A 26,376-nucleotide genomic window follows, 5' to 3' on the forward strand; every position below is an offset into this window, starting at 1 on the left:
ACGGTACAAACAGTCTTCTTCTTTTGTGCGGATTGTTTATATAAAAGTAGACATACATTTTTTTTCTTTCTTCACTTTAAATAACAACGCGTGCAGGTGTGTGAGTCTCCGTCCGCCTCAGCCGCTCCTCCTCGTGGACGGAGAGGCGTCCTTTGATCACATGGTCCAATCCGCTCGGGTTTGATGAACCGATCTCCTCCCGAGGAGCTGAACTCTGCTACGAATCCTGAGAACAAAATCATCCTTCTTCTTCCTTAGAAAAGTTGGACCAATCTTTAGAAAACGTACAAACACTCACAGCACCACGCGGGGGGGGGGGGGGGGGGGGGGGGGGGGGGGGTGGGGGGGGGTGGGGGGGGGCACTGGTTTGATCTGCAGAAGTTACTTAATGAAGCTACAAGGAAGAAAAAACACAGGTAAACATGCTGCTCAGATAACAACAAAAAAAATAGCTCATGAGTTCTATGTCTGTGATAAATATGGTAAAATAGAAAAATAGATGGTTTGAAGGCAAATTTAAACATAGAAAAATATATATATAATCAAATGATTTATTTGCACACGAGCGGTGGTCATGTGACCCATGCTGTCGATCGGTTGGTTGAAAACGAGTGCACGGATGAAGAGGCCTTCTGCGTCCTCCTGATGGCGCTGATGGATGCGACGGTGTAGGTGTAGGAGGGAGGGAGGGGGGGGGAAGGGGGGGGGGGAAGGGGGGGGGGGGGGTCACCACACGGAGCATTTGTCCGCCGGGTTCATCGGGGAGCTCTTCGGACAGTGGAAAACACGGGAAAACTCATCGAACTGGGAAACGCTGCCGATCACCCTGCAGGGGGTGGGGGGGGGGGGGGGGGGGTGGGGGGGGGGTAACGTTGTAATCACTAAACATCCTGCACACAATTATTATTATTGTGTTTGTGTATTATTTGTGTTTCTATTCATGCTTATTATTCTTTTCATCCCAACCAGATGAAGTTGAAATGTAACAGCATTAAACCCCCCCCCCCCCCCCCTTCTGTGTTCATATTGTACCTGTAGTGCTCCGGCGCGTGTTTGTCGGTCAGCAGCTGCAGGTAGATGGACTGAGATCTTCTCTTCATGCACCAGTTCTGTAAATAGATACAACGAAAACAACGTGGGGGCAGTCGAGTCTTTGGTCCATTGTTTCAACATCAAACCAGTATTTAAATAACTTTTAGGCTTCTTCTTACAACGTTGAGCCACTTGTGCCTCGTTGAAGGGGCCCGAGGGGCCGGCGCCACAATGAACATTCAAATATACGCGTGCATTAAATACACCGCGTGTGGTTTTCACATCACTTGAGTTTAAAAGTTAATCGCAAAAACAACGCAAAGAGCCTTAAAAAATGCGTCTCGATTTCCCCGCTGTCGCATCAAGCCGTGAATCTCAATGAAACCATTGAATTTCAATGATGGCGGCTTAATGGTTACATGGGGGGGGGGGCTGTCATCAGCGCGGCATTTTGTTTTGATCCGTCGGCTGATAATACGACTCCTACCTGCTCGCCGGGGGGGGGGGGGGGGCGCAGGATTTAACGTGTAAAAGGCGTTTTCGTACCTGTGCGAAGGCGATGAAGACGAGCTGCTCGTGTGTGTATTTGAGTCCAGGCAGCGGCCGCTCCGGCCCGTGTTCCCTCACCCACTTCTGGTATGCCTGGGAGGGGGGGCGGGGGGGGGGGGGGGGGGTGAATCTAAGATCTGAATGGGAAATGAACACATTTAACTACTACAACTTAACTACTCGTATTACTTACGTAGTAGGACAGTTTGAGTCCTCCCATGTCGGCTATGTTCTCTCCCAGCGTCAGACGACCGTTCACCTGAACACAAGCAACATCAAGGAGCGATTTAAATGTAAATATTCTCTTCCATCGAAGTTCCTCCCCGTTGATCACGTCTTGCGATTCGATGATTTCCAAAGAACAGTTTCACATTTTAGGAATTATTAGGTGACCCATCTATGCAATAATTGTGCATGTAATGACTCTTGTGTGTGTGTGTGCGTGTCTGTGTGTGTGTGCGCTGACCCTCTGGTTGTAAACGGTGAAGTTATCGTAGAGCTTGACGATGCATTCGGCCTTCTTCTGGAACTTCCTGTAGGACTCCTCCGTCCACCACTGCTGGAGGTTGCCGTGTCGGTCGTACTGGCCCCCTACGGACATGAACCATTGCATCACTGAGATGTGGGGCAAAGGGGCAAAGGGGCAGGGGGGGGGGGCCACTATTAGCACAGAGAGGACACAACCTGCGACCTTCCTTCACAGTCCGAAAAGCTGCCAGTCATCTTCAAAGCCTGTGGATCAAACCACTGGGAAGCCAAACACCTGGATGACCGTAACTAAATGAGTTAAATAAGTGAAGCAGGTTCAAACGTACCAGTTTAAGTCCAATATGTGGAAGGTTATAAAAAGGCTCTATGAAAGGGCAGCGCTTTTGACTGGAAACCAAAGCCAGAGATTGTGGCTCAAAGGGTCTTTTATCGGGCAGATCCTTCAAATCACACATCGGCTTTTTTCTGTGAAATCGAATAGTTCCGTGTGATGGCGGGAGCAGTCAAACTGCTGCTAGCGTTGTCCTTCATTCTCACCCCAGTCGTCATATCCGTGCGTCAGCTCGTGGCCAATGATCGCTCCGATTCCTCCATAGTTCAGAGACCTGCAGCAGGGAGGAGACACATGGACCATCACACTAAAACAAGACCGTCTCGGTGCCTACAGTCAATAGTCCAGAAGTGTCGATGACTTCTAAAAAGAAAAGTTTCATTCACAAGCAGAACACACTTAATAATTAACACTTCATTTGGACGGAACCAGGCTTCCTCTGTGCTCAATTAAGGTTAATTAAGCCCAGCAAGTTGGAGTTGTTTGCATTTGTTCTGCTGTAGAATGATCTAGTTAAGCGTACCTCGCTTGGAAGATGCCCAGAGTTAAGTCCACTAATTAAAACAAAGCAATACTGGGTTAATATTATATTTGTAGTCTCATCACAGGCAGCGCCGTGCCTTTCTTTCCTCGTTGTGTCCCGTCGTCCTCATTGCTAATTCTGCTGAGCCAAGCCAGTTAAAATGCAACTTGCACTTGGAATTCTAATTTCAGATCCATGAGGCTCAGATTTCTATTGAAAAAAAAACAAAAAAAAACTCAATGCCAAATTTTTCTCTGCTCGCACTGATTAGAAAACATCTGGTACATGTGAGGGGAGACGTGGGGACGTCACAGCTGCAGCGTGAACATAAATCCTAATTTCCCAAGTTGTTGAAAGCAGAAATGCTACAATCCGTAACACGTCCACACGCCCGAAAAATCTGTCCCAAAACAGACCGTCTATTGTCTATTTGTCAAAGTCTTTGCGGCAGATGTAGAAAAGCATGAGACAGCAGACTCGGTGCTACTCACCCGGCTTCATCTGAGAATGACTTTCTGACAGATAGTCGATACGCTGCTAAACCAGCTGGCTGATTGAGGCTTCATTACGCGCCTGGTGGAGGAGGAGGTGCAGAGGGGTGCGTGTGTTTGTGGGGGAGTTTGTTGGAGGGTGAGGTCTACTGCAGTAATAACTTCAAGGAGAAAGGTATACACACACACACACACACACACACATTCATGTTTTCATGACTTTTGGGGACTTACACTAATTTAATGTACTTAACCCTTTCCTTAACTTGAAACAGTCTCTTCACCCCCTTCATCCTTTTTTTTTAGGAAGAAGAAATTCGTCCCCATTTGAACCCTGAAAAATGCCGGTCCCCACAATGTACCTTTAATCATGACTTGTAAATCACACACACACCAGCATATGATTCCTTCATATTGATTAGTATGCATGGCAGCAGGTAGTACGAGTAGTGGTGATGATCACCTCTGAAGCCATAGAAGTGTTAGCTAATGTTGGTTGTATAAATTGCCAAATGGAGTGTGTGTGTGTGTGTGTGTACTAGTGGGAGTTAGTATGAATGTAGGAGGTGCAGCAATGTGGACTGTTGAATATACTGGCTTGGAGTAATACTGAATACAGGCAGCAGTGGGTTTGCTTTGGGGAACAAAGGGCGTGTGAGAAAAGGCAGTTGTTCAGCTGCTCGTCCTTCAGTGCGGTCGGTGCATCGGTCTCTGAGCGCGCAGGAAAAGGACCGTATGATGACTCTAAAGACTTTATATCTTCCAGGCAGCTGGTTGATTGGATTTCATGCCACTGTTGTGTAAAGACGTGAAACTTACCAGTGACAGGTAATCACTGAAAACAATGAGTTTTTCTGAAGGGGAACTATTGAAAATCAGGTGGAAACCACGAGTGTTTATTGAGAATTGTCTGCATTATTTCCTCTTCCTTCCTATTAATACATTCAGCCTTTAGAAAGTTTTGGAAATATTTGCTCTTTGTTTGGCACAATCTCTTTAAAGATACAACAACTATATATTTGTAGAAGTATTTCCGGCCATAAAACACCTGTCACACCTTGATTAAAACAAGCTTTTTTTTCTAAATATTCTCCCGAGTAGGGAATCTTCTGTGTCCTGATTAAAGTTTCCCTCCAATAACGCCGTGTCTCCATTTCACAAATTCCTCATCACACACACAGCTCGCTGAGATAAATGGAAGCCAGCGAGTCGGACAGGGGGAGGCGATCTACTTTTGTGCGCCATCAAATTACTCGATGGACTCGAATTTAGGGAGGCGACCTCTCAATGACACCGGTTCCATTAGCGACACCTTGTTCAGTAATTGAGCTCTTGGTGGGTCGTTAAATTAGCCTTCGATGACTTTGGTTGTTGTGGCGCCGGTGACGTTGTTGCCCCAAAACACGCACTACTTACTGCGGGAACTCTGGGTTGTAGAGAGTGGGCTGCAGAATGCCGGCAGGAAAGACTGGAAAAAGAGATAAAGAGTCAACATGAGGGAGGCGATCCAGGTACAACTCGTGTGAATATCACACACTGGAATAAGGAAAAGGTCATTTCTTCCCTCCATCAAAGTCAACACGTTGATACAGTCTCCTTTAGATGGGAAATGACAGTTAGGAGGAAATGGAAATCACTGATGCCTCACAACCGCGATAGTGCAGCCGATGTGGAGGACGGTGACGGAAAGTCTCTCTATTTTCACACAGAGCAAACATATTATATACGTCTCCTCCACGGCAGCCACTTCTGGCTCTTTACTAAAACGACTTCTTGACCTCATCCAGCAGCTTTACAATCAGCACCTACAGAATATTATGGCAGGACGACAGCAGCACAACGAGTTCATTCAAGTTAACTTGATGAAATAAGAATACAAAAAATGATCCAAAAGGTTGTAGTGGTGAAGAATATGTTAACATCTAATATTTTACTATGTCAATTCTGATTACTGATTGGTTCCAGCGAGGCGGCAACCTACGATTCCATCGAGTGAAGATGATGTGTCTCGAATCTGCATTCTGTGTAGTGACCAGCAGGGGGCAACTCCTCTGCTCCCATAGACGTCTATGAAGAAATGACTCTACTTCTGTGTAGTGACCAGCAGGGGGCGACTCCTCTGCTCCCATAGACGTCTATGAGAAAATGACTTCTCTTCTGATTTATTCCCTCAGTAAACATTGTAAACATTAGTTTATGGTCTTTAGTTTCAAGTCATCTTCAGTACAGCATGATGTTCATTTAGTGAATATTTTCATAGCTGCAACAATGAATCGATGAAATCGATCAAATTCGATTATTAAGTCTTGGCAACGAATTTCATTATTGATTAATTGTGTCGCGCGATTATTATGTATAAATAATATAAACAGCAGTAAAGCAGCAAGACTAATTATATAGAAATATTTTATTTACTCTTGTCTCATTTTGGTTATTGTTGTACTTTTTAATGCTGTCATAGACTGTAGTCTACTGTGGGTTTTAAGGTTGATGTCATGCCTGTAAAGAGAGACATTAAACTAAGAAGCCTCTAATGCATTTATTTTTAAATCCATCCATCCATCTTCAAACCACTTATCCTGCACACAGGGTCGCTGGGGGGGGGGGGTATGGAGTCAATCCCAGCCAATTTCAGACTGTGGGAAGAAGCCGGATGACAGGGACAGAACCCATGCAGACATGGGGAGAACATGCAGACTCCACACAGGGAGGCTGCTGGGGGGAGTCGAACCCAAGACCTTCTTGCTGTGAGGTGACAGTTCTAACCACCACACCACGGTGCCGCTTACATTTATCTACAAATGCGATTTTAAATTCATCTCAAAGCACTTGATTATTTTTAGCTGTATTTGGATGTGATGTAGACATTTAATTAACTTGCACTACAATGATGGTAATAATTTAACGAACACGGGGGTGTGTGAGTTTGTGAGTGGTGTAGAGCAGTGATTCTCAACTGGTGGGTCGCGACCCACTAGAGGGTCGCGGACCCGGTTTTAATGGGTCGCGGGCCTTTGCATGGGAAAATAAAAATTAGAATAAAAAAAAAAAAAAATCACAAAAAAATTCATCCTGTGATTTTATTTTGAAAGGACTTTTTTAATGCAGTGGAGAGTTGTTTTTCTGCCGGCTCGTCCGTCCATGTTTTCAGCAGCTTGTGCTAGTTTGGGTCAAACCATGCTGATATGGGGGAGAAATTGGGTTTTTAGGATAATTAAACATCCTGAATATAAAATATAAAATTCAGCTTATGAACTTGATTTTGAATAAATTTGAGATTTGGGTCGCGGCTTGTCATGAAGGGGTGATGGTGGGTCCCGGAGCCAGAACCAGTTGAGAACTACTGGTGTAGAGAACAAGTTCTGACGTTAAAACAAATTTATTTTTTATTAATTATTATTATGTTCAAGGAGAAACGTGCACTTTCTGAAGTTCCGTTTTAGAATAAAGGGTTGGAAAGTAAAGCTTTTTAATGCTGATATTTTTTTAAATCCGATTCACTGATTAATCAATATAATAAAAATCACAGTTGCAGCCCTACATAGATGACTCCTAATGGCTTTAGTGTTCCGCTAACTTTTCATCTAGAGCCACCAGCAAGTCAGAGTTTTCACTCACTGTGAAATCTACAAGAAGGGTTTGCAAAAATGTTGGCACAGACGTTCATTTTTCCCCTCGGGATGAATTGTAATTTTTTTATTTTAATAACAGTGGTGATCGTCTCTTCTCAGCGGATCCATCTGGAACATTCCATCAGCCTCAACTTAATCTGTATAAAGTCTGCATTCTTATGCCAAAAATAACATATATTATAAAAGGGAAACTACCTCTGGAGAAGAATGTTCATTTACTTTGTAAATCTTAACTGTCAGAGCACAGTTGCAACCAAGGATATTGTTCATTCTTTAAAGACACCATTTATAACTAGAAAAGACTCGTAACAGAATCTGAGATTAAAAGCCAATCAAGTTGGAGCAAGCTCTGCTTGAATGGAGGTAAAGTTCACCTTCAAAAGAGGAGGAACACACGAGGAACCCAGCTTCTCATTAAAAAAAAAATAGCAATATACAGTATATTAACAGATAATATATAATGTTTGTTGTGCATTAATGGCTGTAACAGTTATGATTTCAATTGGGAGCCCAGTTTGACGATAATGATCCTAAAATCCTAAAATGATGCACATGAAGAAAAGAAAATCCACTATGTTAGTGAGCTGCTTTTAATTAAATCTCTTTCCTTGTCTCTTTATCCTCAAACCTTAACCTGATGCTAAAAATGAAATAATGAGAGAAGAAGAGATGAAAGTTAAGTGGGCAATACGAATATGATTTGAATAAAAAGAAGAGGCTGAAATAAGGTACCCGGGTTAAAGAGAAAGAACCCCCCCCCCCCCCCCCCCCCCCATGGCTCTGATCCGTCTCCTCCTGTCCTCTAGCATCAGCTCGCTAGCAGCCCATTGATTTTTCTGTGAGATTTAATCCAGCTGGCAGACAGGGGGGGGGGGGGGCTGACAGCGCAGACCTGATTTGTTAAAAACTCCGAAGGGTGTTGCTGCTTGTTTTTCTTCTAGGGGGGTATTAAGCATGTGAAGGGCAAAGTGAGCGATGAGAGGGAATATGATATGACCCCCCCCCTCTAAGCCGCCGTCATGTTCGACATGGGGCCTGAGCGTGGTGTAATTGCAGGTAAGTGACGCCCCATCGGCGCTCTGCACTCACCCATCTGGTTCTTGTTAGGCAGGTAGTAGGCGTTGAGGGCCTGAGGGGGGAGGAGCCACCTGGGGAGACAGGTGTCAGACCAACAGGGTTACAAAGGCATTTACCCACAATTCATAGCCAGAGATGTTTACCACGGGGGGCAAGGGACGTAAAAAAAGATATCGGCACGAGTCTGTTCAGCATTAAAAATGGAACATTTTTCCTACATTATTTATTCAAAACACTCATTTGGATATCAAAGCCGTTTTGACAAAAACAAGTTAATATTTGATAATCGTCTCGCAGGAAACGGGTTTCCAGGCTCTCTCACCTTCACCTTCACCTGTTAAATGCCTATTTGAGGGGGGGGGGCAACGGGGTCAAGGACGAGTGGGGGAGGAGTGACGGAGTGAGCGATGAAAGCTTCACCCTCTTTTGGGGAGATAAAGTCCGAGTGTGTGTGTGTGTGTGGTGGGGGGGGCGCGATGACTCATCAATCCAGCGGTGGTGGTATGAAATGAATAAATAAAGGAGCCTTGTGCAACCTGCCTGCTGCAGATAAGTAAATCAAATGGATTCCCTCCAGATGCCTGTGTCCAATTTGTTTTTCTATCTGTTGCTTTAATTTAGAGGCGAATCAACGAATGTGTCAAATGAGAAAGTGAAAAAAAAGGCGGGGGGGACACGTGTCACACGTGTCCCGCCCATTGAATCGCTTAATGAACATCAACGATGACACTCACGCCGTCTTGTCCACTTTCTCCCGGATCTTCTTCACCGACAGCTTGATGTTGAAGTTGATGCTGTTGAGGATGTTCTTGAAGTACGTCTTCTCGTCCACGTCGAACTGCAAGATCGCGTTAGTGAGATTACAGGAAGAAAACAGCTGTGGTCACACATCTGCAACTCTTCTCAACACACTTCTGCAGGTACTAATCAATATAATTGACTTAAACCATATTTTATGTTATGTATTATGTTTCATCTGTTCAAGGTGGAGCAAATTCGATCGACTATTTTACGTCCGGCACGTAAAACATGAGTATAATAATAATATTATACTAGCATTGTATAGTATAAGTACACATATGTACATCTGTTCACACCGGCCCATAAAGAGCTGTTAAAGGTTTTACGTCCCCCTCCTGGTGGCATCATGATTTTATCTCAATGCACTCATCCAGGTGGCACATTGAGAGGGAGACAGAGACGCTGGGATGCGTGCGATGAGGAGGGACCAGAACCAGGAAGCTGGTGACTCACCCCGTACTCTTGATCTATGAGCTCGGGTTTGAGTATGAAGTCCGGGTATCCTGTCATCACCATCATGTGCTTCAGCTGGGAGAGAAGAAGAAGAAGAAGAAGAAGAGCGATGGAGGAGTAAGAACCGGTCCAACGTCACCCATCATCCTCTTGTGGCAACCGATACGCAGCCACACACGCACTAATCAAGCAAACTCAATGTAACAGGATTACAGCGAAGCGCTTTGTATTCAGCATGGCCCTCTAAAGGGATTAGAACTTCAGATTGTTAAAGTATTAAAAGGATATCTTGCAGTGCAGACCCTAAATCGGCACCACAGAGAGATCCGGATTAGGCAATCCCCACTTCTCAATGTCAAGCCCTTGATGTATTCTATCAACCTCCCCCCCTATCAACCTCCCCCCCATCTAACCAAGCAATCAATCAAAGAAAAGGAATCCCAAAGAAATAATTAAATCCCTTTTCAAATACTAATGGGATCTGACGGCGGTGTTTCTTGTGATGTAGAAGCAGAGTGGGGCTCCGAACCTTTGCCCTTGCAGCCTCTCTGGTGGCTTCGTCCATCCAGTCCAGGTCCTGCAGCCGCAGGTCCAGGGAGTGCTTTATGTCCTCCACCAGCTCCTGCACCTGGAGGGGCGTTCAACACAAACACGGGACAAAGGACATCATCTTTAATACACTTTACATCGTATCATGTGAATTTCCCTCAGTGAGCTGAACAGATGTGGTTGTCCCTCCAAAGACACGCCCCCAAAGACACGCCTCCAAAGACACGCCCCCAAAGACACGCCCCAAAGACACGCCTCCAAAGACACGCCTCCAAATACACGCCTCCAAAGACACGCCCCCACAACAACTGTTTTTTTGATACAACATCATCATACATACATTATTTTCTCTTTAAAAATGTAACTGACTTTTTCACTTGAGTAAAACGTCTTTAAAACCAGCAGTATGTGACTTTATATATATATATATATATATATATATATATATATATATATAGTTATATATTATATAGTTATTCCCACCTTCCCCCCAAGTAATGTACATGTAGGAGAAATGCAGAGGAATTAGATCGAATTAGTAATTCCCCAAAACTAAAAAGTTGCGCATGGCCTGGTGTTCCTCTCTGGCGGAGCGATGCTGGAGTCACCAGCAGGAGGTTTGAACTGAACGCTGGGTTTCTTTCCACCTTTGTGAACTCAGTCCGTGTATAATGTGAACTCCCCATGTCCAATATGTAATTGCCACTGACCCTTTTTGCAGCTGAAACCGCAAGTCGAAGCGCTCAACCGTCACAGAAATTTTCGATTTCATTTAAAAAAAAAAAGAAAAAACAGCATTTCCAGCCGCCAACACGAAGGCAAAGTCAAAGTGACGGAAACGAGCCGCTGTGGCCTCCGGAGGACGGTGGTGGCATGTGAGTCCAGACTTTAAATCACCTACAGGAACGCTCTCTTTCTTTCTTCTGTTCCAGGAGGAATCCACAGAGGAGGTTTCCTCCACTTTAATTTAATATCAGAGCTTCGCTTGTTCATTGAGGCTTTTACGTTGTTCTTGTTTTTGTGGCGTGAGGAGATCTGAGGCTCAGCAAAGCCTCTTGAGGTACATTTATAATATTAATGTCCTGATCGTGTTTTCTTTGGACCCATCGGATCCATTTAATATTCATTTTCAAGCTGTTACTTTTATTTACAGAGCAGCAGCAGAAGAAATTAATTGTGAATAATGCCTGGCACATTAGAATGAAACATTTTCCACAAGCCCCCCAGAACCTCAGCGAGGGGTTCAGAGCTAAGAAATCGATCCTCTGAAGTTAAGTTATTATTTATTTTATTATTAGTCTGCACGTGGTAGGGCCCGAACGCAGACACGTACGAAAGGAATCATTTCAAACTTTAAAGAAATTATTCTTGGCGTTCGCCTTCGGGGGCGAAATGACAAATGATGAGCCAGAAGAAAAATAAAGAAATATTTCAAGCCGTGATAAAACAGGATCACAGGGATGTTTTGTCATTTTACAATGTGGTCATGCTTTAATTTCTATACATCTCCACGTGTAGATTTATGCAATTTAGTGTGTGATTGGCTTGCATCAGTCAGGTGACCTCACAGTGATAATTGGACCTAAGTCTGACTCCGGTTTGAGTCCAGTCGTTTTTTCAGCTGGTCTCAGTTTTAGTTTCTAGCTCAACATTTAAAAAGTCACTAATCCCACGAGACTTTCTCTACAAACACGTGTCAAATTCTCTCCAAGTCGCATGAACGCAGACTTCTCAAAGAGAAACCTCCGTCTTGGGCGGAGGAAAGGACGGTGTACCACTCGGGGTCGGGGGCTACCTTGGCCTTGCTCTGCGTGGAGAAGTGCTGCTGGACGAACAGGGCCCCCAGGGCCATGCCGAAGTGCTTGTTGGTCTGAGTGAGGCAGAGCCGGCTCAGCTCCAGCCGCTGCTCCGTGCCGTCGATCTCCCGCGAGAACTCGTAGATGGAGCTGCGGAAGGCGGTGGAGAGGTGCTCGCTCAGCGCCGCCACCACGCGCCACAGCATGTAGTTGTGCAGGACCCTAGGGAGGAGGAATCAAGGAGGGAGGACGGGTCGGTCAGAGGGGACCCATGTCGTTTTTTCAAGTCAACGTTCTCGTGATATAAGAGGAGTCAAGACCTTTAGAATTTCCTTCAAGCGATTATTTGTTGACACGAACCCCTTCAAGTCAGAATCAGAAACCGTTTATTGCCAAATGTGTAACACGTTAAAGTAGGAAAAGATGGTGAAGTTTAGCACCACCTTCTCATTTCAAAGCGTTCGCTTTCAGAGAGACACAGTTACAGTGTTTTAGGGTAAGGGCGATTTATTATCTGCTTCCATCTGCCCCCCTCCCCCTCCCTCCCCCCCCCTTCTGAACCTCTGGGCCCGCTGAGAGAGGAAAACAAGAAGCAGACAGTGATGGAGAGCGAAGAAGGGCCCGGCAGCTTTTTAAGGGCCCCCCCCCCCTCTCCTCTGATCCGGAGTGACTCACAGCGCAGTGAGGGAAAAATAAAATTAAAAAATACATCTGAAAAAGTTGAGCAGGAGGAGAGAAAATGGATGGTTCGCTTATGCATTCATGCTGTGTCTCCCCCCCCCCCCAGACGACGGAGCGCTGGCGTGCCCTCGCGCCCCCACTGGGTGCCCACACATCTACTCTCGCCCTGCGGGTAAAAATACCCCCCTCCCTCCCTCCCTCCCTCCCTCCCCACTGAGAGGCTCCATGCCGACCTCAAGACATGATTCTTGTTTTTCTCCTAATTCTCCCGTATCTGCATGACAGATATTAAATTGAGTGCCTCGTCAACAACAACAGCAGCTAAACCCCCCCACCCCCACCCCCACAACCACCCACTCCCCCCGAGGTCCTGCGCTGGTGGATTTGATTGACGGGTAGAGGTGGAAGGGGGGGGGGGGGGGTGTGAACGAGGACACTTGGTTGGTTTACGGATGACGGCACGTGTGCACGAAGGAAGTCGTCTATATGATAATGGTGAAACTTCAGCATGCGTCGGGGGGGGGCAGGGGGCATTTTACTTGAGGCGTCTTTGAGGAAGTGTAATGACGATGATCTAGAGCCGGAGGGGGGTGTTATTCAGACCCCCCCCCCCCCCCGCTCCACGCGCTGATACCATCGTTGATAACAGTCGGGTTTGTTCAGGCCGCATCGACACGTTTCCACGACAACAACCAGATGTTTACTTCTGCTGTCCATCGCCACCGTGGATCTTTAGGTGAGTCCTGACCCACGTGGCCCGACCGCATCAACACTACGCCAAGACAGGCCGCTCAGTTACCCCCCCCCCCCCCCCGACCGTCCCCCCCCCCCCCCCCCTCCCACATGGTGTTGGCCGTAATGGATGGACTCGTGCTTCTTAATCACCGGAGCACCGGGCGACGCCTCATTAGCTGAATGGGCTTTAATGGGGGCTAGTTAGGAAGACGGAGAGACGACGTCCCCTCATCACCACAGGTAACGACCCCGGGGGTAATGGAGGGGGGGGGGGGGGGCTCCTCTGTTCAAAGCTTCACGTGATGGCGGGGGACGATATAATCATCTACAGGACAATAACAGAGAAGGAGACATGTTTCTACTTGTGAGGCCTTTTCAGGTATTTACAGCTGTTAGAAACCTTTGTTTCTTAAGTTACTTCTGCAAACAAAACACAGCCTTTTGCTTTTATATTTAGTTTATATGAATGGAGTTTATCTTGAAAAGCCGCTGTAACAAGCCGACGTTTCCCTGAGAAATGGTACGAGGACGCAGTGCCTGCTGCTCGACCAGGTGACTTCACACCTGGGGAGTGTGTGTACTTCAAAGGACTCAGCGGGGGGGGGGGGGGGGGGGGGGCGAGTACACACTCTTCAGCTTCACATAAGGTCCACCGGAGCACAGCTTGACAAACACACACACACACACACACACTCCGTGGAGAGTGATGGAGTCAGCAGCGGGATAAACGCCGGTGGTGTCATTATGTTTCTCCTTCATTGGAGGTCCGCTCATCTGCCTAATGGGACTGGCACACACACACACACACACACACACACACACACACACACACACACACACACACACACACACACACACACACACACACACACACACACACACACTGGAGGCAGAGAGAAGAAAGGAGAAGATGGATGGAGGATGAGGGGATGGAGGTGTGAGTGCTCTTGTCCGAAGGCTTGTATGATGGGAACAACCATCAATGGGAGAACGTGCGAGGAGTGGAGGGGGAGGACGGTGATGAGGAGGTGGTGGAGGGGGAGGATAATGAGGAGGGGGAGGTGGTGGAGGATAATGAGGAGGGGGGAGGAAGAGGTCGATAGACGTGAATTGAGATGGGGCCGAGGGGTGGAGGGAGTGCGGCCGATGGATCGAGTTGTCAATAGCAACCTGAATGAAGACGGGGGGGGGGGGAAAGAAATGATGTTCAGAAGGAGAAGGAAGGGAGGTGAAAGGAAAGGAGGAGGGTGGACCTGGATGAGGGGGAAACGGAAGTAAAGAAAAACATGAATAACAGAAAAGGGTGAAAGACGACAAAGACAAAGCACCAGCGAGGTGGACAGAAGATGAAGATGAAGCGGGTGAAAAAGGAGGGAGGTGAAAGAGAGAAGAGCGGATGAAGGAAAGGGGGCAAGGTGGGTAGAAATAGTCCCCTTCCATCATGTCATCGCTCCTCCGTCACCTTTCCACCTCTCAGAGCGCAAAGTGTCGCCCTGCCTCCGATTTAACAAGAATCCTTTTCTGGAGTAAATGGAGTTTTCCGGGGGGCGAGTGACCTTGAACACATCAGTCAAATGAGCCCTTTCCTTAAAACATGACACAAAAAGGATGAATACTAGTCGCAGTGGTCTCATCAGGTCAGAGCTTTCTATACTATGGAACTTCGGTTTATGTAGGGAAAACGCTGAGTCACAGAAGACGAGTCCTCAAAAGCGCCTCCCTGGGTCTCTGAGGGGGAACCGGACCCCGACGACAACAACAAGTGGCTTCGTCCCCCGTGGGCCTGATGAGACGCGGATCAGTGGCATCGAAAGGCCACAAACGTCTCTGAGCGACCTGTCCGTCACAGTAAGCCCCGCCCTAAAGCTTTATGCTCTACGTGACTAATTTCACCAAACAAAAATAATGCTGTATTGAATAAAATATATGTTTGATTATATTTGACAAACTTTATTGTTATTCCCTTTTGTTTTTCTTATTTTTATTCACCATTGTGTTCATGGACACCGTGTGTGCAACGACATTCAATCACCAAAAGGCCAAATCAGACTCTGCAGTTTGGATGTTTTTGTGTGTTAAATAACTTAAACAGGCGTTATAGTCGTGTGGGGCCAGGCCACATGTGTGAGTGGTTTTAATTCATTCATTTTAAACACATTTGTCGAATGTCACTGTAACCAATAATGGTGAAATTAAATAACCGAGTAGCTTTAAATACAACTGAAGGAAAGTCAGAATCAGATAGGGTCTATTGCCAAATGTGTAACACATTATGTTATTAAAGTTTAGGAAATAACGGTGAAGTTTAGTACCAAACAGATTCTATTTCAAACCGTACGCCTCAGTCCACTGTGAGAGAGAAGACGGAATGTCAGACCACGAAGGGAAGAAGAGACTATGATTGGAAGCCTGGAGTGGAATCTATTTCTAAAGCCATCAGAGGGGATTGATGAGGAGACACCTGGAAGGAAAGGTCCCTAAACAAGGAGGGAGGAGACAGAGCATCACAGAGGAGAGGTGAACCCGAGCTGATGGATACGCTTTTACAAAGGGGATTATTAATCTCTTAATTAGACCAGTCAACTGTGTGCGTGTTGTGTTGTGTTGTGTTGTGTTTAACACCAAATAAAAGAGGGAGAGCTGCAGGAGAGAAGATAGAGAGGAAACCCTGTAAAACGTGTCTTAAATGCAGTATGTCATTAAAACACCAAACAAATCATTAAAAAGCTGTTGTACAGTTTTGACATTAAATTTAAACATCATCTGCCTTTCGAAGGCAAAAGACATCAAAGACGTCACGTGATCAATCAATGACAGCAGAGACAAAATAAAAGGACTTCAGGTGCTTCTTCCCTCATGTGTTTGTTTGTATTTTATGTTTTTAATGGCGTTTCCATCGCCATGCCGACAAGTCAACTTAGCTGGAACCAAAGAGGTTTTTCTTTTTTCAGTTCCGCCCTCTGAAGGAAAAAGTCAGAAGAAAGTCACATTGTGTCTAAAAAGGAAAATAGTCAAAGTATATGTGGAAAAAGGGTCACATGATAGGTGGGAAAAAGGAATAGATAAAAGTAACAGTATTATATGTTGTGATAGAGTCACACCTTGGTAAAAGTCTCAGGATGCCAAAAAAGTCACGAATGGCAGAAACACTTTTTTTAGTATTTCAGGTGTTTTACACACAAATTAAAACTCAGCTGCATTAAATCAGCTTGTAAATCTGATCCTGATCTGATGAGTGACGAAGAAGACGAGCAGGTCATCTGTTACTGTGTGTGTGTGTGTGTGTGTGTGACCATTGGCGAGCTGTCAGACGCTGTGACACCGGGAGGCCTCCGCCGTCAACAACAAGACGGCGACGGAAAGCGCGCACGTGTCTTTCTGTGTGTGAGTGTGTTTGTGCGTGATTCTTCATCCGCGTGCGCCTTTGTCTGCGTCTGAAGGCGGTGGATTGGTGTGGGTGTAGATCAATAATAATCAGCTGTAGAAGAATTGGAAGTTCACCAAACAGACTCACAAACACACGCACACACACACACACACACACACACACACACACACAGCAGCACTAAAAAAAAAACAATCTATACACCTTGTGGCAGTGCAGTGTAGCCCAAAACTAAAGTGGCAGTCCTGAACCCAAGGATACACACACACACACACACACACACACACACACACACACACACACACACACACACACACACACACACACACACACACACACACACACACACACACACACACACACACACACACACACACACACACACACACACACACACACACAACCTCAAACAAAAGCGCTTACTCACGCTCAAAAAGTGCAGCATAAAAAAATGCCTAATTTCATTCCCCCCCCCCGTTCCCGTACCTCTTGGAGGTGGTCCTGATGATGTCAGAGACCTGCTGGATGTAGTCGGTGGCGAGCACCACGATCTCCTCGTCTTCTGAGAAGTCGTCGTGGAAGATTCGGTCCAGCAGGCGTTTCCAGTGGAGCTGAGAGGAGGAATAATGGCTTTAAGTTAAGAGGCAGAATTATTAAGAGAAAGAGATAAAAAAAAATGCACTGAGAAGTTAAAGAGAAAAAAAAAAAGCAAAACGTGATGCTTTTTAAATATTGACCCCATTGAACAGAATTTATTATATATATTATATATATACAGTATATTATATACACAGAGAGAACTGCAGCGAAGCCCTTCGTCTGGTTTCTCTTTGCTCTGATCTACTTTTTTTATCTTGTCTCTCGTCCTCCATCTATTTGTTTGTTTACAAATATTTACACGTTTTCTGTTTGTCTCACCTGTCCCTCCCTTGGGACGACCCCCCCCCCCCCCACACACACACACACCCTCTTACCTCCACCACCACACACACTGCTTGCGTCTCCCCCGAGTCTCCCCCTCACCTCTCGGCTCCCCCCATCCCTTCCTACTCATCTCCTCCTTTCCTCTTTACTCCCTTCATTTCACCGCTCAACATGCCTCAATGTGTGTGTGAGTGTGTGAGTGTGTGTGTGAGTGTGTGTGTCCCTCAACCAAATACACACCCACACACATTCGCCACACTACTTAAAATGCTCAGTTGGAGTTTAAATCTTAACCCATCACATCTGCTTCTACCCGAAATGCATGGCATTCACAGAAAAATGATGGGTTTGTGCGTGTGTGTGTGTGTGTGTGTGTGTGTGTGCGCAGCACTCACACTGGGAGCGATGCGCTGTAACTGCCGGAGGGTGACGCGGTTATACATGGTGCTGATGTCCTTTCTTTGGTCGTCATATTCTGACACAGTGATCTGGGGAGGGAGGAGATTTGTACTCAACAATGCTCAAACACACACACACACACACGCACACACACACACACACATGCACACGCATGAACAAAGACGCGCTGATCAGCTCACATTGGCCAGACGCGTCTCCAGCTGTATGATCTCCTTGGACTTCTGCGTGGCGTTGTGAGCTCCCAGCATGCTCAGCAAGCGCTCCATCAGCGCTTTGTACGCCGCCAGGATCTGAGAGGCACAATGACATCAGCGCTAACAGACGGGAGGACGGTAGTGGTCGGGGGTCGGGGGCCGGGGGGGCCGGGGGCGGGCCATGTGGCAAAGTGGACGGGATAACAAAAGCACAGCGGGAGACAAGAGGAAAACAGGTGGATTGACGAGGAAGAGAGAAAGAGTCAGAAGGACAGACGGAGGAGGGAAGGAGGGGAAGAAGAAGGGTGGGAGGGAGGGAGGTGAGAGGGGAGGAGATAAGGAACCAAGACGAAGTCAAGTATGAGGGAACGTGTGGTCGAGCATAGACTATATATATATATATATATATATATATATAGGAAGCAAAGTCACCCACTGGTTTCTGGATGTTATGAAGCCTTGAGTTCATCGTTTTGACCGCCGCCATCTTGGCTTTTGCAACCAATGAACAGGAAGTGACCATATGTGGACCGAGGAGGCGTGAAGGAGAGAACCTGTATAGGTCTCTGGTAGAGACCGGTCAATCAATGTAAGGCACGCCCTAAAGCATACCCTGCTTCAGGGTCTATTTGTGTCTAAATGTAAAGAAAGGTTGTGAGGAAAGGGAGGGAGAAAAGGGGGGAGACTAGAGGACGAGGATGGAATGGCGTTAAAGAAGGAAGCAGGTGAAGCAGGTTCACCTTGAGACTGTCCTCGTCCTGTCCCAGGTAGAGGCTCCTCTCGGGCAGCGTGAGACCCTCCTGATCGATCTGCACACACACAGCAGGTAGGAATCACATTAACTCACCGTAGAGTCACCATCTGTGTATTAAATCCCAGGTATTTCTGAACTTTAATGAACTTTAAATTCCTCCAATTGCCTGATTTTGAATGTTTGAAATAAACTGAAGGATTATTTCCACGGCACAGCTAAAGCTCCTAAAAGCCACGCTGAGGGTAATAATAAGTCCCCCCCCCCCCCCCTCTCACCCTGATGGCGTTCTTGGAGGAGTTCTTGTCGTCCACGTTGACGGTGAGGGAGAAGAAGACGGCGGTGCTGTAGACGCCCTGCGTCTTGTACAGAAGCTCGTTGAAGTCCGGCCTCTGGGGGGCGCCCTCCCGCTCCCACCCGGCCGCCCCGGGGGGAGCCCCCGCCAGGTCCCACCCCCCGCAGCCGTCTATCACCTCCGTCATGGGGTCGGAGCCCAGCCGGTCGATGTCCCGGATGTTCACGCAGGAGCGGTAGAACTCCTTGACCTTGCGCTCCGCCGACTGCGCGCCGCGCCGCCGCACGGGCTCCAGCAGGAGGCGCTGCAGCTTCTCCTCGTTGTGCTCCCCGATGGCGGTGATGATGCCGTAGCTGAGCTTGTCCTCGGGGATGCCGTGGCGCCGCAGCCAGCCGCCGCAGGCGAAGGAGTAGAAGTCCTGGCAGGGCTGGATGGTGGGGTCGATGTTGGCCTGCACAAAGCGCGCCGCCCGCAGCAGGGAGCGCTTGCGCTGGCAGTCCTGCTGGCACTGCGGGTCCTGCTGCGCCTCCAGCGAGATGTACTTGAGCGCCAGCATGCTGCCGAGGATGACGCACATGCCCGCCGCGAAGACCAGCGCCGAGAGGAGGCAGATCTCCCTGCGGCTCCACCGGGGAAGCCCCCGTCCCCTCCCGCCGCCGCCGCCGATGCCGCTCGGGTCTCGGTTTCGGCCGTTGGACATCGTCCCACTGCGGCCGCCGCCGCCGCGCACCACGTGGCGGTCCAGGCTGCCCCCCAGGTGGAGGGTCATGCCGTTGCTGAGGATGTCGCTGCTGTAGCGGCCGCCGTACTTTACTTCCTGGAACTCATCGTAGTGGGCGGTCAGGGAGTACGTCTTCTCCATGGCCGAGGGCCGACCCCGGGGGAGAAACGGCGTGCGAGCCGACAGTCGAAGGGACGAAATCCGTTTCTGGGTTTAGTGCACGGCCATGATTTACTCCTACGGAGACGAACACGAGGACCAAAAAAATCCGAACTCCTGCCTCTTTTTAAAGTTCCCTTTATTCTCTTCAAATCAAAAGCCAGCAAAGCGAAGGTCTCTCGTGGAGCTCACGGGTCTTGCTCCCTGTCTTCCTCTTCCTCTTCCTCCCTGCAGCCTCTCCATCGGCCTCCCTCTCGCCAACCAGCTGACGATCCACGACCTGTCCACAGAAACAGAAACGAGGCCGTGATCGCAAACGGCAGAGAACGACAAAGCAGCGGATTGTTGAGCACATTTTCACCCCACTTTGTCTTGCTGTTTGTTTGGGGTGAGGGGTTGTGTGGGGATGGGGGGGGGAGCGGAGGAGCACAGAGGGGAGTGTCATCAGCTGGGCATGGAGAGGTAGCAATCACCGCAACGTAAAAGCTTTTATCTTCACTGAGGTGTGTGTCCTCCGTCTCACCACAGTGGAGGAACACGGGGACACTTGCGGCCCAGCGGGCGTCAGCTGATCTTCTGCAGCAGTAACAAGCTTTCACACCACGAAAGCACCAGGACGAAATATCACTCGTGTGATTTAAGTGTTTTAATTTAGACCCCGCGATGCACTGGATTTATGACGGGGATTTGCATTTTTGTCACGCCGCAAAAACAATTGGACAAACGCAGACAGGGAGAGTATTTTTCTTTTCCGCTAATGCACTCGACATGACGCCTGAAGGCAATAAACCAGCAGCCTTCAGACGGAGAGATTATTTAGATGCTGCTGGTGTGAGTTTGTAAGCCCTTTATTTTGAGTGTGTGTTTTTCGGAGGCCGTACGCGGTGAACTCGCTGAAAGCTGTGAAGGCGATCTGTGAGAATTGATCCCTGTTATCTCCTCTGAGAATAGCAAACTTCAGCATTGGTGTCTTTAACAACCCCCCCCCCCCTCCCCCCTTATGGGAGTGCTGTATGTGATAAGAAGAGGAAAAGGAACAAAGAGAGGAAAAAGGAGTTTAGTGTTTTTAAGGTCGTGGTACAGTGCTTTAGCAGTGAACGGGTGTCTCTCTGTGTACAAGTGCACAATTTATATTCAGTGTCTAAGCAAGAAGCCTCACACAGTGAGGTACAAAACCAAATCCACAATTGACCTTTCCATGAAGCCGTGAGAAGCTAATTTTGGACATCTGGTCATTTCTGGTCACCACTGCAGTACTTCAGAAGGGTGATGAATCTTCTTATAAAAATGCAAACATCCACCGGCTCTCAGGCAGCCAAGGACGGGAGGGGGGGGGGGCAAAGTAAACTACATACGTGGCATGAACACACCAGCATCCAAATGACCTTTTATTACATAGAACCATCTCAGAAGCATTCCGTTGAAACTGTCTGGAAAAGGGCAGGCACTGATTCGTTAGTCAATCTGCATCACTGTCTCCTAAGGGCTGATCAATCAGCGGCTTGTTGAATCAAAGCCTTACCAGAGCCGGCCGGGAGTAAAGACACGCTTCCCATGAGGCGGGTTCTTTGCTCTTCTTTCGTTTACTAAAAAACCCTCCGGTCCGGTTGGAACTGGTGCTGTTGCATCATGCTACATGCAACTGGTTCACCTGAAATCATCCCACGATGCCATGAGATTGCTGCAGCTTTGCAAGGTAAGCAAACTGAGTGTTGCTTTGGTTCAGCAGGTTAAGCAGAAGGAAAGGACGTATAATATCATTTGGATAAGACCTTCGTAAGAACGCTGTTGCTCAACCAGAAGATGGTTTGTGGACCAACGTTTTGAAGACTCAAGGTCACTGCCGCCAACTTGATTAGGGCTCCATGTTCTTATTATAGCAACCGATGATTCGATTTGGAATGTGGGGGAGACTCAGAGACAGCATCGCCTGCTTTATGGTCTGTTTGACTCTAAATGGACCATAATCTACTAAAGGAACTTCATGCTGCATTGAAGAAGACTTGAAACTAGAGACTGAGACCATAAACTCATGTTTACAATGTTTACTGAGGGAATAAATCAAGAGAGAAGTAGAGTCATTTCCTCATAGACGTCTATGGGAGCAGAGGAGTCGCCCCCTGCTGGTCACTACACAGAAGTAGAGTCATTTCCTCATAGACGTCTATGGGAGCAGAGGAGTCGCCCCTGCTGGTCACTACACAGAAGTAGAGTCATTTCCTCATAGACGTCTATGGGAGCAGAGGAGTCGCCCCCTGCTGGTCACTACACAGAAGTAGAGTCATTTGCTCATAGACGTCTATGGGAGCAGAGGAGTCGCCCCCTGCTGGTCACTACACAGAAGTAGAGTCATTTCCTCATAGACGTCTATGGGAGCAGAGGAGTCGCCCCCTGCTGGTCACTACACAGAAGTAGAGTCATTTCCTCATAGACGTCTATGGGAGCAGAGGAGTCGCCCCTGCTGGTCACTACACAGAAGTAGAGTCATTTCCTCATAGACGTCTATGGGAGCAGAGGAGTCGCCCCCTGCTGGTCACTACACAGAAGTAGAGTCATTTGCTCATAGACGTCTATGGGAGCAGAGGAGTCGCCCCCTGCTGGTCACTACACAGAAGTAGAGTCATTTCCTCATAGACGTCTATGGGAGCAGAGGAGTCGCCCCCTGCTGGTCACTATACAGAAGTAGAGTCATTTCCTCATAGACGTCTATGGGAGCAGAGGAGTCGCCCCCTGCTGGTCACTACACAGAAGTAGAGTCATTTGCTCATAGACGTCTATGGGAGCAGAGGAGTCGCCCCCTGCTGGTCACTACACAGAAGTAGAGTCATTTCCTCATAGACGTCTATGGGAGCAGAGGAGTCGCCCCCTGCTGGTCACTACACAGAAGTAGAGTCATTTGCTCATAGACGTCTATGGGAGCAGAGGAGTCGCCCCCTGCTGGTCACTACACAGAAGTAGAGTCATTTCCTCATAGACGTCTATGGGAGCAGAGGAGTCTTCCCCTGCTGGTCACTTGATAGAATGCAGCTTTGGCAACACTTTCTGTCCTTCCCGCTACCCATTCCATACCGAGCTGATACCAGTGCGTTAAAAACTCAATAATATCGCCGTTATCTTTGTTTCCGGTGCAGCGTATGATGAAGTGGAGGAAGATGAAGTGTCCTGACTTAAAGCAACGTGAGCAAGGGTCAGTAACCAAATCATTAGGAAATTGAAAAGACTTGTCCATAACTTTGTCCATAACTTTGTGCTCTGCTTCTATTCATTCTTCTAATCCCAGTAGATCGGTGAAGTTATCCAAACCATCGCTCCTCGTTTAAAAGGAACAGATGTGGGAAGATAGCAAGTATCTCCCGTCTTATCAGCGGCTGATCTCCAGCTCACCGCCGACAGGTATATAACACCAGCTGATTTCCACCACTCGCGGGGTGAGGTGAGTGCATCGCGCGTGTGTGTGTGTGTGTGTGTGAAGCATCCTGTGGCGTGCTGCATATTGCAAAAGCATCTCTTTACATCCAGCCTGGTGAACAAGAAGCAGCCGGTGACACGGCGTAGTCGGCCTTCACTCTTCCCGTAACGCCGGCAGAGGAGGCGACTCGGCGAGAAGAGGTGTTTATCTGTGCCGTGTCTTTATCTATTCAGCTTATCATCCATCACTCCGCTGCCTTGTTGCACTCACACACACACACACACACACACACACACACACGGCAACAACATGCCGAATCCATGGAGCAGATTCCGGTCGGTGTGATCATTCCTTATCACGTGAATATTATGGAACTGACGCTCAAAATGTAAATATCCTCTCCATGCAACGTGCCCGCCCCCCCCCCCCCCCCCCCTCGCCTCTCTTTCAAATGCAGGTGCACTTTCACATATGTCAGAACTCCTTAGGCATTATAATGAATTATGATGCACGCACAAACACACAAACACACACACACACACACACATGAGTGGATACCCAGCGTTGGCTAATGGATTGGATCTTGCGGGTACCATCACAGGGAGGGCAATGCGTGATGAATAGCTATTTACCGAACATGACAGGGCCTAATATCTTAAGAGTTATACTAATACCGCTGCACACACACACACACACACACACACACATGATACACATTAAAAACACACCGTCGGTGATGCATAGCGACTTGTCAGTTGTCCAGCATTTCCCATACATCTTTCCCCAGATACAGACAATCTCAAAGCGGGGGGTTCTCAGACTGTGGTCCGGAGACCTTCGGGGGTCCTGCAGATGGCACCAAAGGGACAGAAAGTTCTATTGAATCCCAATGAACTACAAAAGCCACTTAACGCACATAACATCTGGTTAAATGAAATGTTCCTTATGCAGCAGAAACCATAATCCTGTTTTTCTTCTGTGAAGAGTGTAGAGGGGGGGAGTGGGGGGGGGGGGGGTAACTTTCACAGAGGGCACAAGCAGCAAACTGCGCCCTATCGAATGGACCCCGCTTCTCTAACCAATGATAATAAATCCCCAGAGGAAATCAATGGGTAATCAATGGGCGGAGGTTAAGGAGGCGGTGGAGATGGATCGCAGGTCTAACTGGTGGGAGCTGCTGGTCGGATCGTGCTACTGGTGACTGTCCCGCTGGTGTGGATGTGTTCCCACAAAGAGCTGAATGATCGCCACTGACAGTTCCTGCTTTACGTACATACACATCAACACGAAGCCGTCGGATTGGTCGATAGTTGGACGTAGAGTCGACAGGCGACTAAATTGCAAAGACGGTAAACGATCGCCGAAGGGAACATCAAAAGAGGCCGCAAAGGACCGTATTTTATTTTTTAATATTTACTGCCGGGATAGTTTACTGTTGAATCAATAGGAAGAAAAAAAGTTCCAGCTGGTTGCCAACGACGATGTCCTCAGGAGGCAAAATCCATGCAGCAACTGATCGTCTTCTGACCTTCTCACAGTGTTTGTTGACCTCTAAACGTAACCGCCACTTTCCACGCAGACTTCACTTCTCCATTAACAGAAATGAACGCAGCGCAAAGTGATTTAATTTTCTTCCTCCACTGCAGTTTGTGGTGACATTTGGTGGTGCCAAGAAATAAGACCTTAGCGGCGGAACTCTCCACTTACGTTACGTCACCTGAAAGCCTTTTGGGTTTATATGCCCCCCCCCCGCCCCCCCCTCATGAATAGCTCTTCAGCCTGCGAGCTGCGCCCCTCCGGCCTTATCGGTGGTCACCAGAGGCTGCAGTAGAGTGCTATGGTGGGTCTGTATGGGCCACACAGCACCAGGAGATGCTGCTTTAGTTGTGTTCCACAGCGGAGGCCTTCTGTGGGGACGGAGAAACCCTTCTATTGTCGCCTTGTGCTGGATTATTACGCACGATGGGGTCTTCAATTCTATTTAATTATTAAAGCACACACACACACACACACACACACACACACACACACACACACACACACACACACACACACACACACACACACACACACACACACACACACACACACACTCCTTAATGACTTCCCAAGCTCATTCTCTTGATAGAGCAGCAGCCAAATTACAACCAAATTTACCACTTTAACCTGTAGCCTCTCCCCGCTGTTTAAATTACCGTTTAATACTGTTAAATAACCAACAGCAGTAAAATAAAGTCTCTATCTATACGGTCTGAATATTTGATCTTCCAACAGCAAGAAGTCATTAATTCAACTCTATTATTATTTTTTTAATTGAGGGTCCGTATGAGGGATGAAAGCGCTTCACTGGGCGGATCAATTAAAGCTGTTGGTACAAAAAGACTCACGAAGAGATTTTAAACTTTTAGGCTGATCCGCTGAGCTCGCGATGAAAAGACACAGACCGAAGTCCTTCTAATATATTTATTAGCCAATTAAATGGAGTTTTTTCTTAAATATAATTTTTCACAATGGCTGCTTGATGATTTGGTGTCGAATCATCACCAACGAGGCAAACAAGCTTAATAGAAACTTCCACATTAAATAATCACACGAACATCCACGCGGTTTCTCTTCATCCTTCTGTAAAATGTACAGTTAATCACATTTAATCCCGTTTCCTCTTTTAGTGAGAACTGTCATTACTGAGCAGAATAACTTCTCTGCTGAGGACGTGACTCTCAAGTCAGTCTATTGCTGCTTTTCTCCTCGCGTCGTGAATTAAAAAAAGCAACAGGGTCACGCGCGCGTTTAGTCCGGAGAGCCGACGGGAACTTGCTCAAAAAGCCCAAACCTGTGGCGAGCAGACTGAGAAGATCCTCCCCCGCTCCACGGCGGCAGGTAGCCTGGAGATCTGCAGGTCCGGCCGGGTTTCTCCTGTCCGCCCTCCGGAGGTCCACGCGCACCGGGATCCGCACCGCGCAATGCCGCCGCACGAGC

The 26,376-nt window shown here is 47.6% G+C and overlaps 1 protein-coding gene across 1 annotated transcript; it reads right to left on the bottom strand.

The window, feature by feature from the left end:
• Window positions 1–708: 708 nt before the first annotated feature.
• On the bottom strand, window positions 709–26,376 carry LOC119218669 (endothelin-converting enzyme-like 1). Its single transcript, XM_062561015.1, has 18 exons — window positions 26,231–26,376; window positions 19,092–20,268; window positions 18,803–18,871; window positions 18,048–18,158; window positions 17,844–17,936; window positions 17,011–17,135; window positions 11,723–11,945; window positions 9,908–10,006; window positions 9,379–9,453; window positions 8,859–8,962; window positions 8,137–8,195; window positions 4,832–4,883; window positions 2,608–2,675; window positions 2,048–2,172; window positions 1,775–1,840; window positions 1,579–1,674; window positions 1,033–1,109; window positions 709–826 (listed from the first exon to the last, which is right to left on the bottom strand). Exons 2-18 carry the CDS (start codon window positions 19,968–19,970, stop codon window positions 727–729), a joined length of 2,421 nt encoding a protein of 806 aa, XP_062416999.1. The 5' UTR covers window positions 19,971–20,268; window positions 26,231–26,376; the 3' UTR covers window positions 709–726.

This window comes from Pungitius pungitius, chromosome 3, assembly GCF_949316345.1.
Source record: "Pungitius pungitius chromosome 3, fPunPun2.1, whole genome shotgun sequence".
Lineage (NCBI taxonomy): Eukaryota > Metazoa > Chordata > Actinopteri > Perciformes > Gasterosteidae > Pungitius > Pungitius pungitius.

What these genes read in the sequence shown, in the direction of transcription:
- LOC119218669 (XM_062561015.1), bottom strand. Translation starts at nt 19,970, where the DNA reads ATGGAGAAGACGTACTCCCTGACCGCCCACTACGATGAGTTCCAGGAA. An exon ending in AGGACGAGGACAGTCTCAAG is followed by an intron (nt 18,159 to 18,802) that starts GTGAACCTGCTT and finishes TGTGCCTCTCAG; the next exon opens with ATCCTGGCGGCGTACAAAGC. An exon ending in TACAGCGCATCGCTCCCAGT is followed by an intron (nt 17,136 to 17,843) that starts GTGAGTGCTGCG and finishes TCCTCCTCTCAG; the next exon opens with CTCCACTGGAAACGCCTGCT.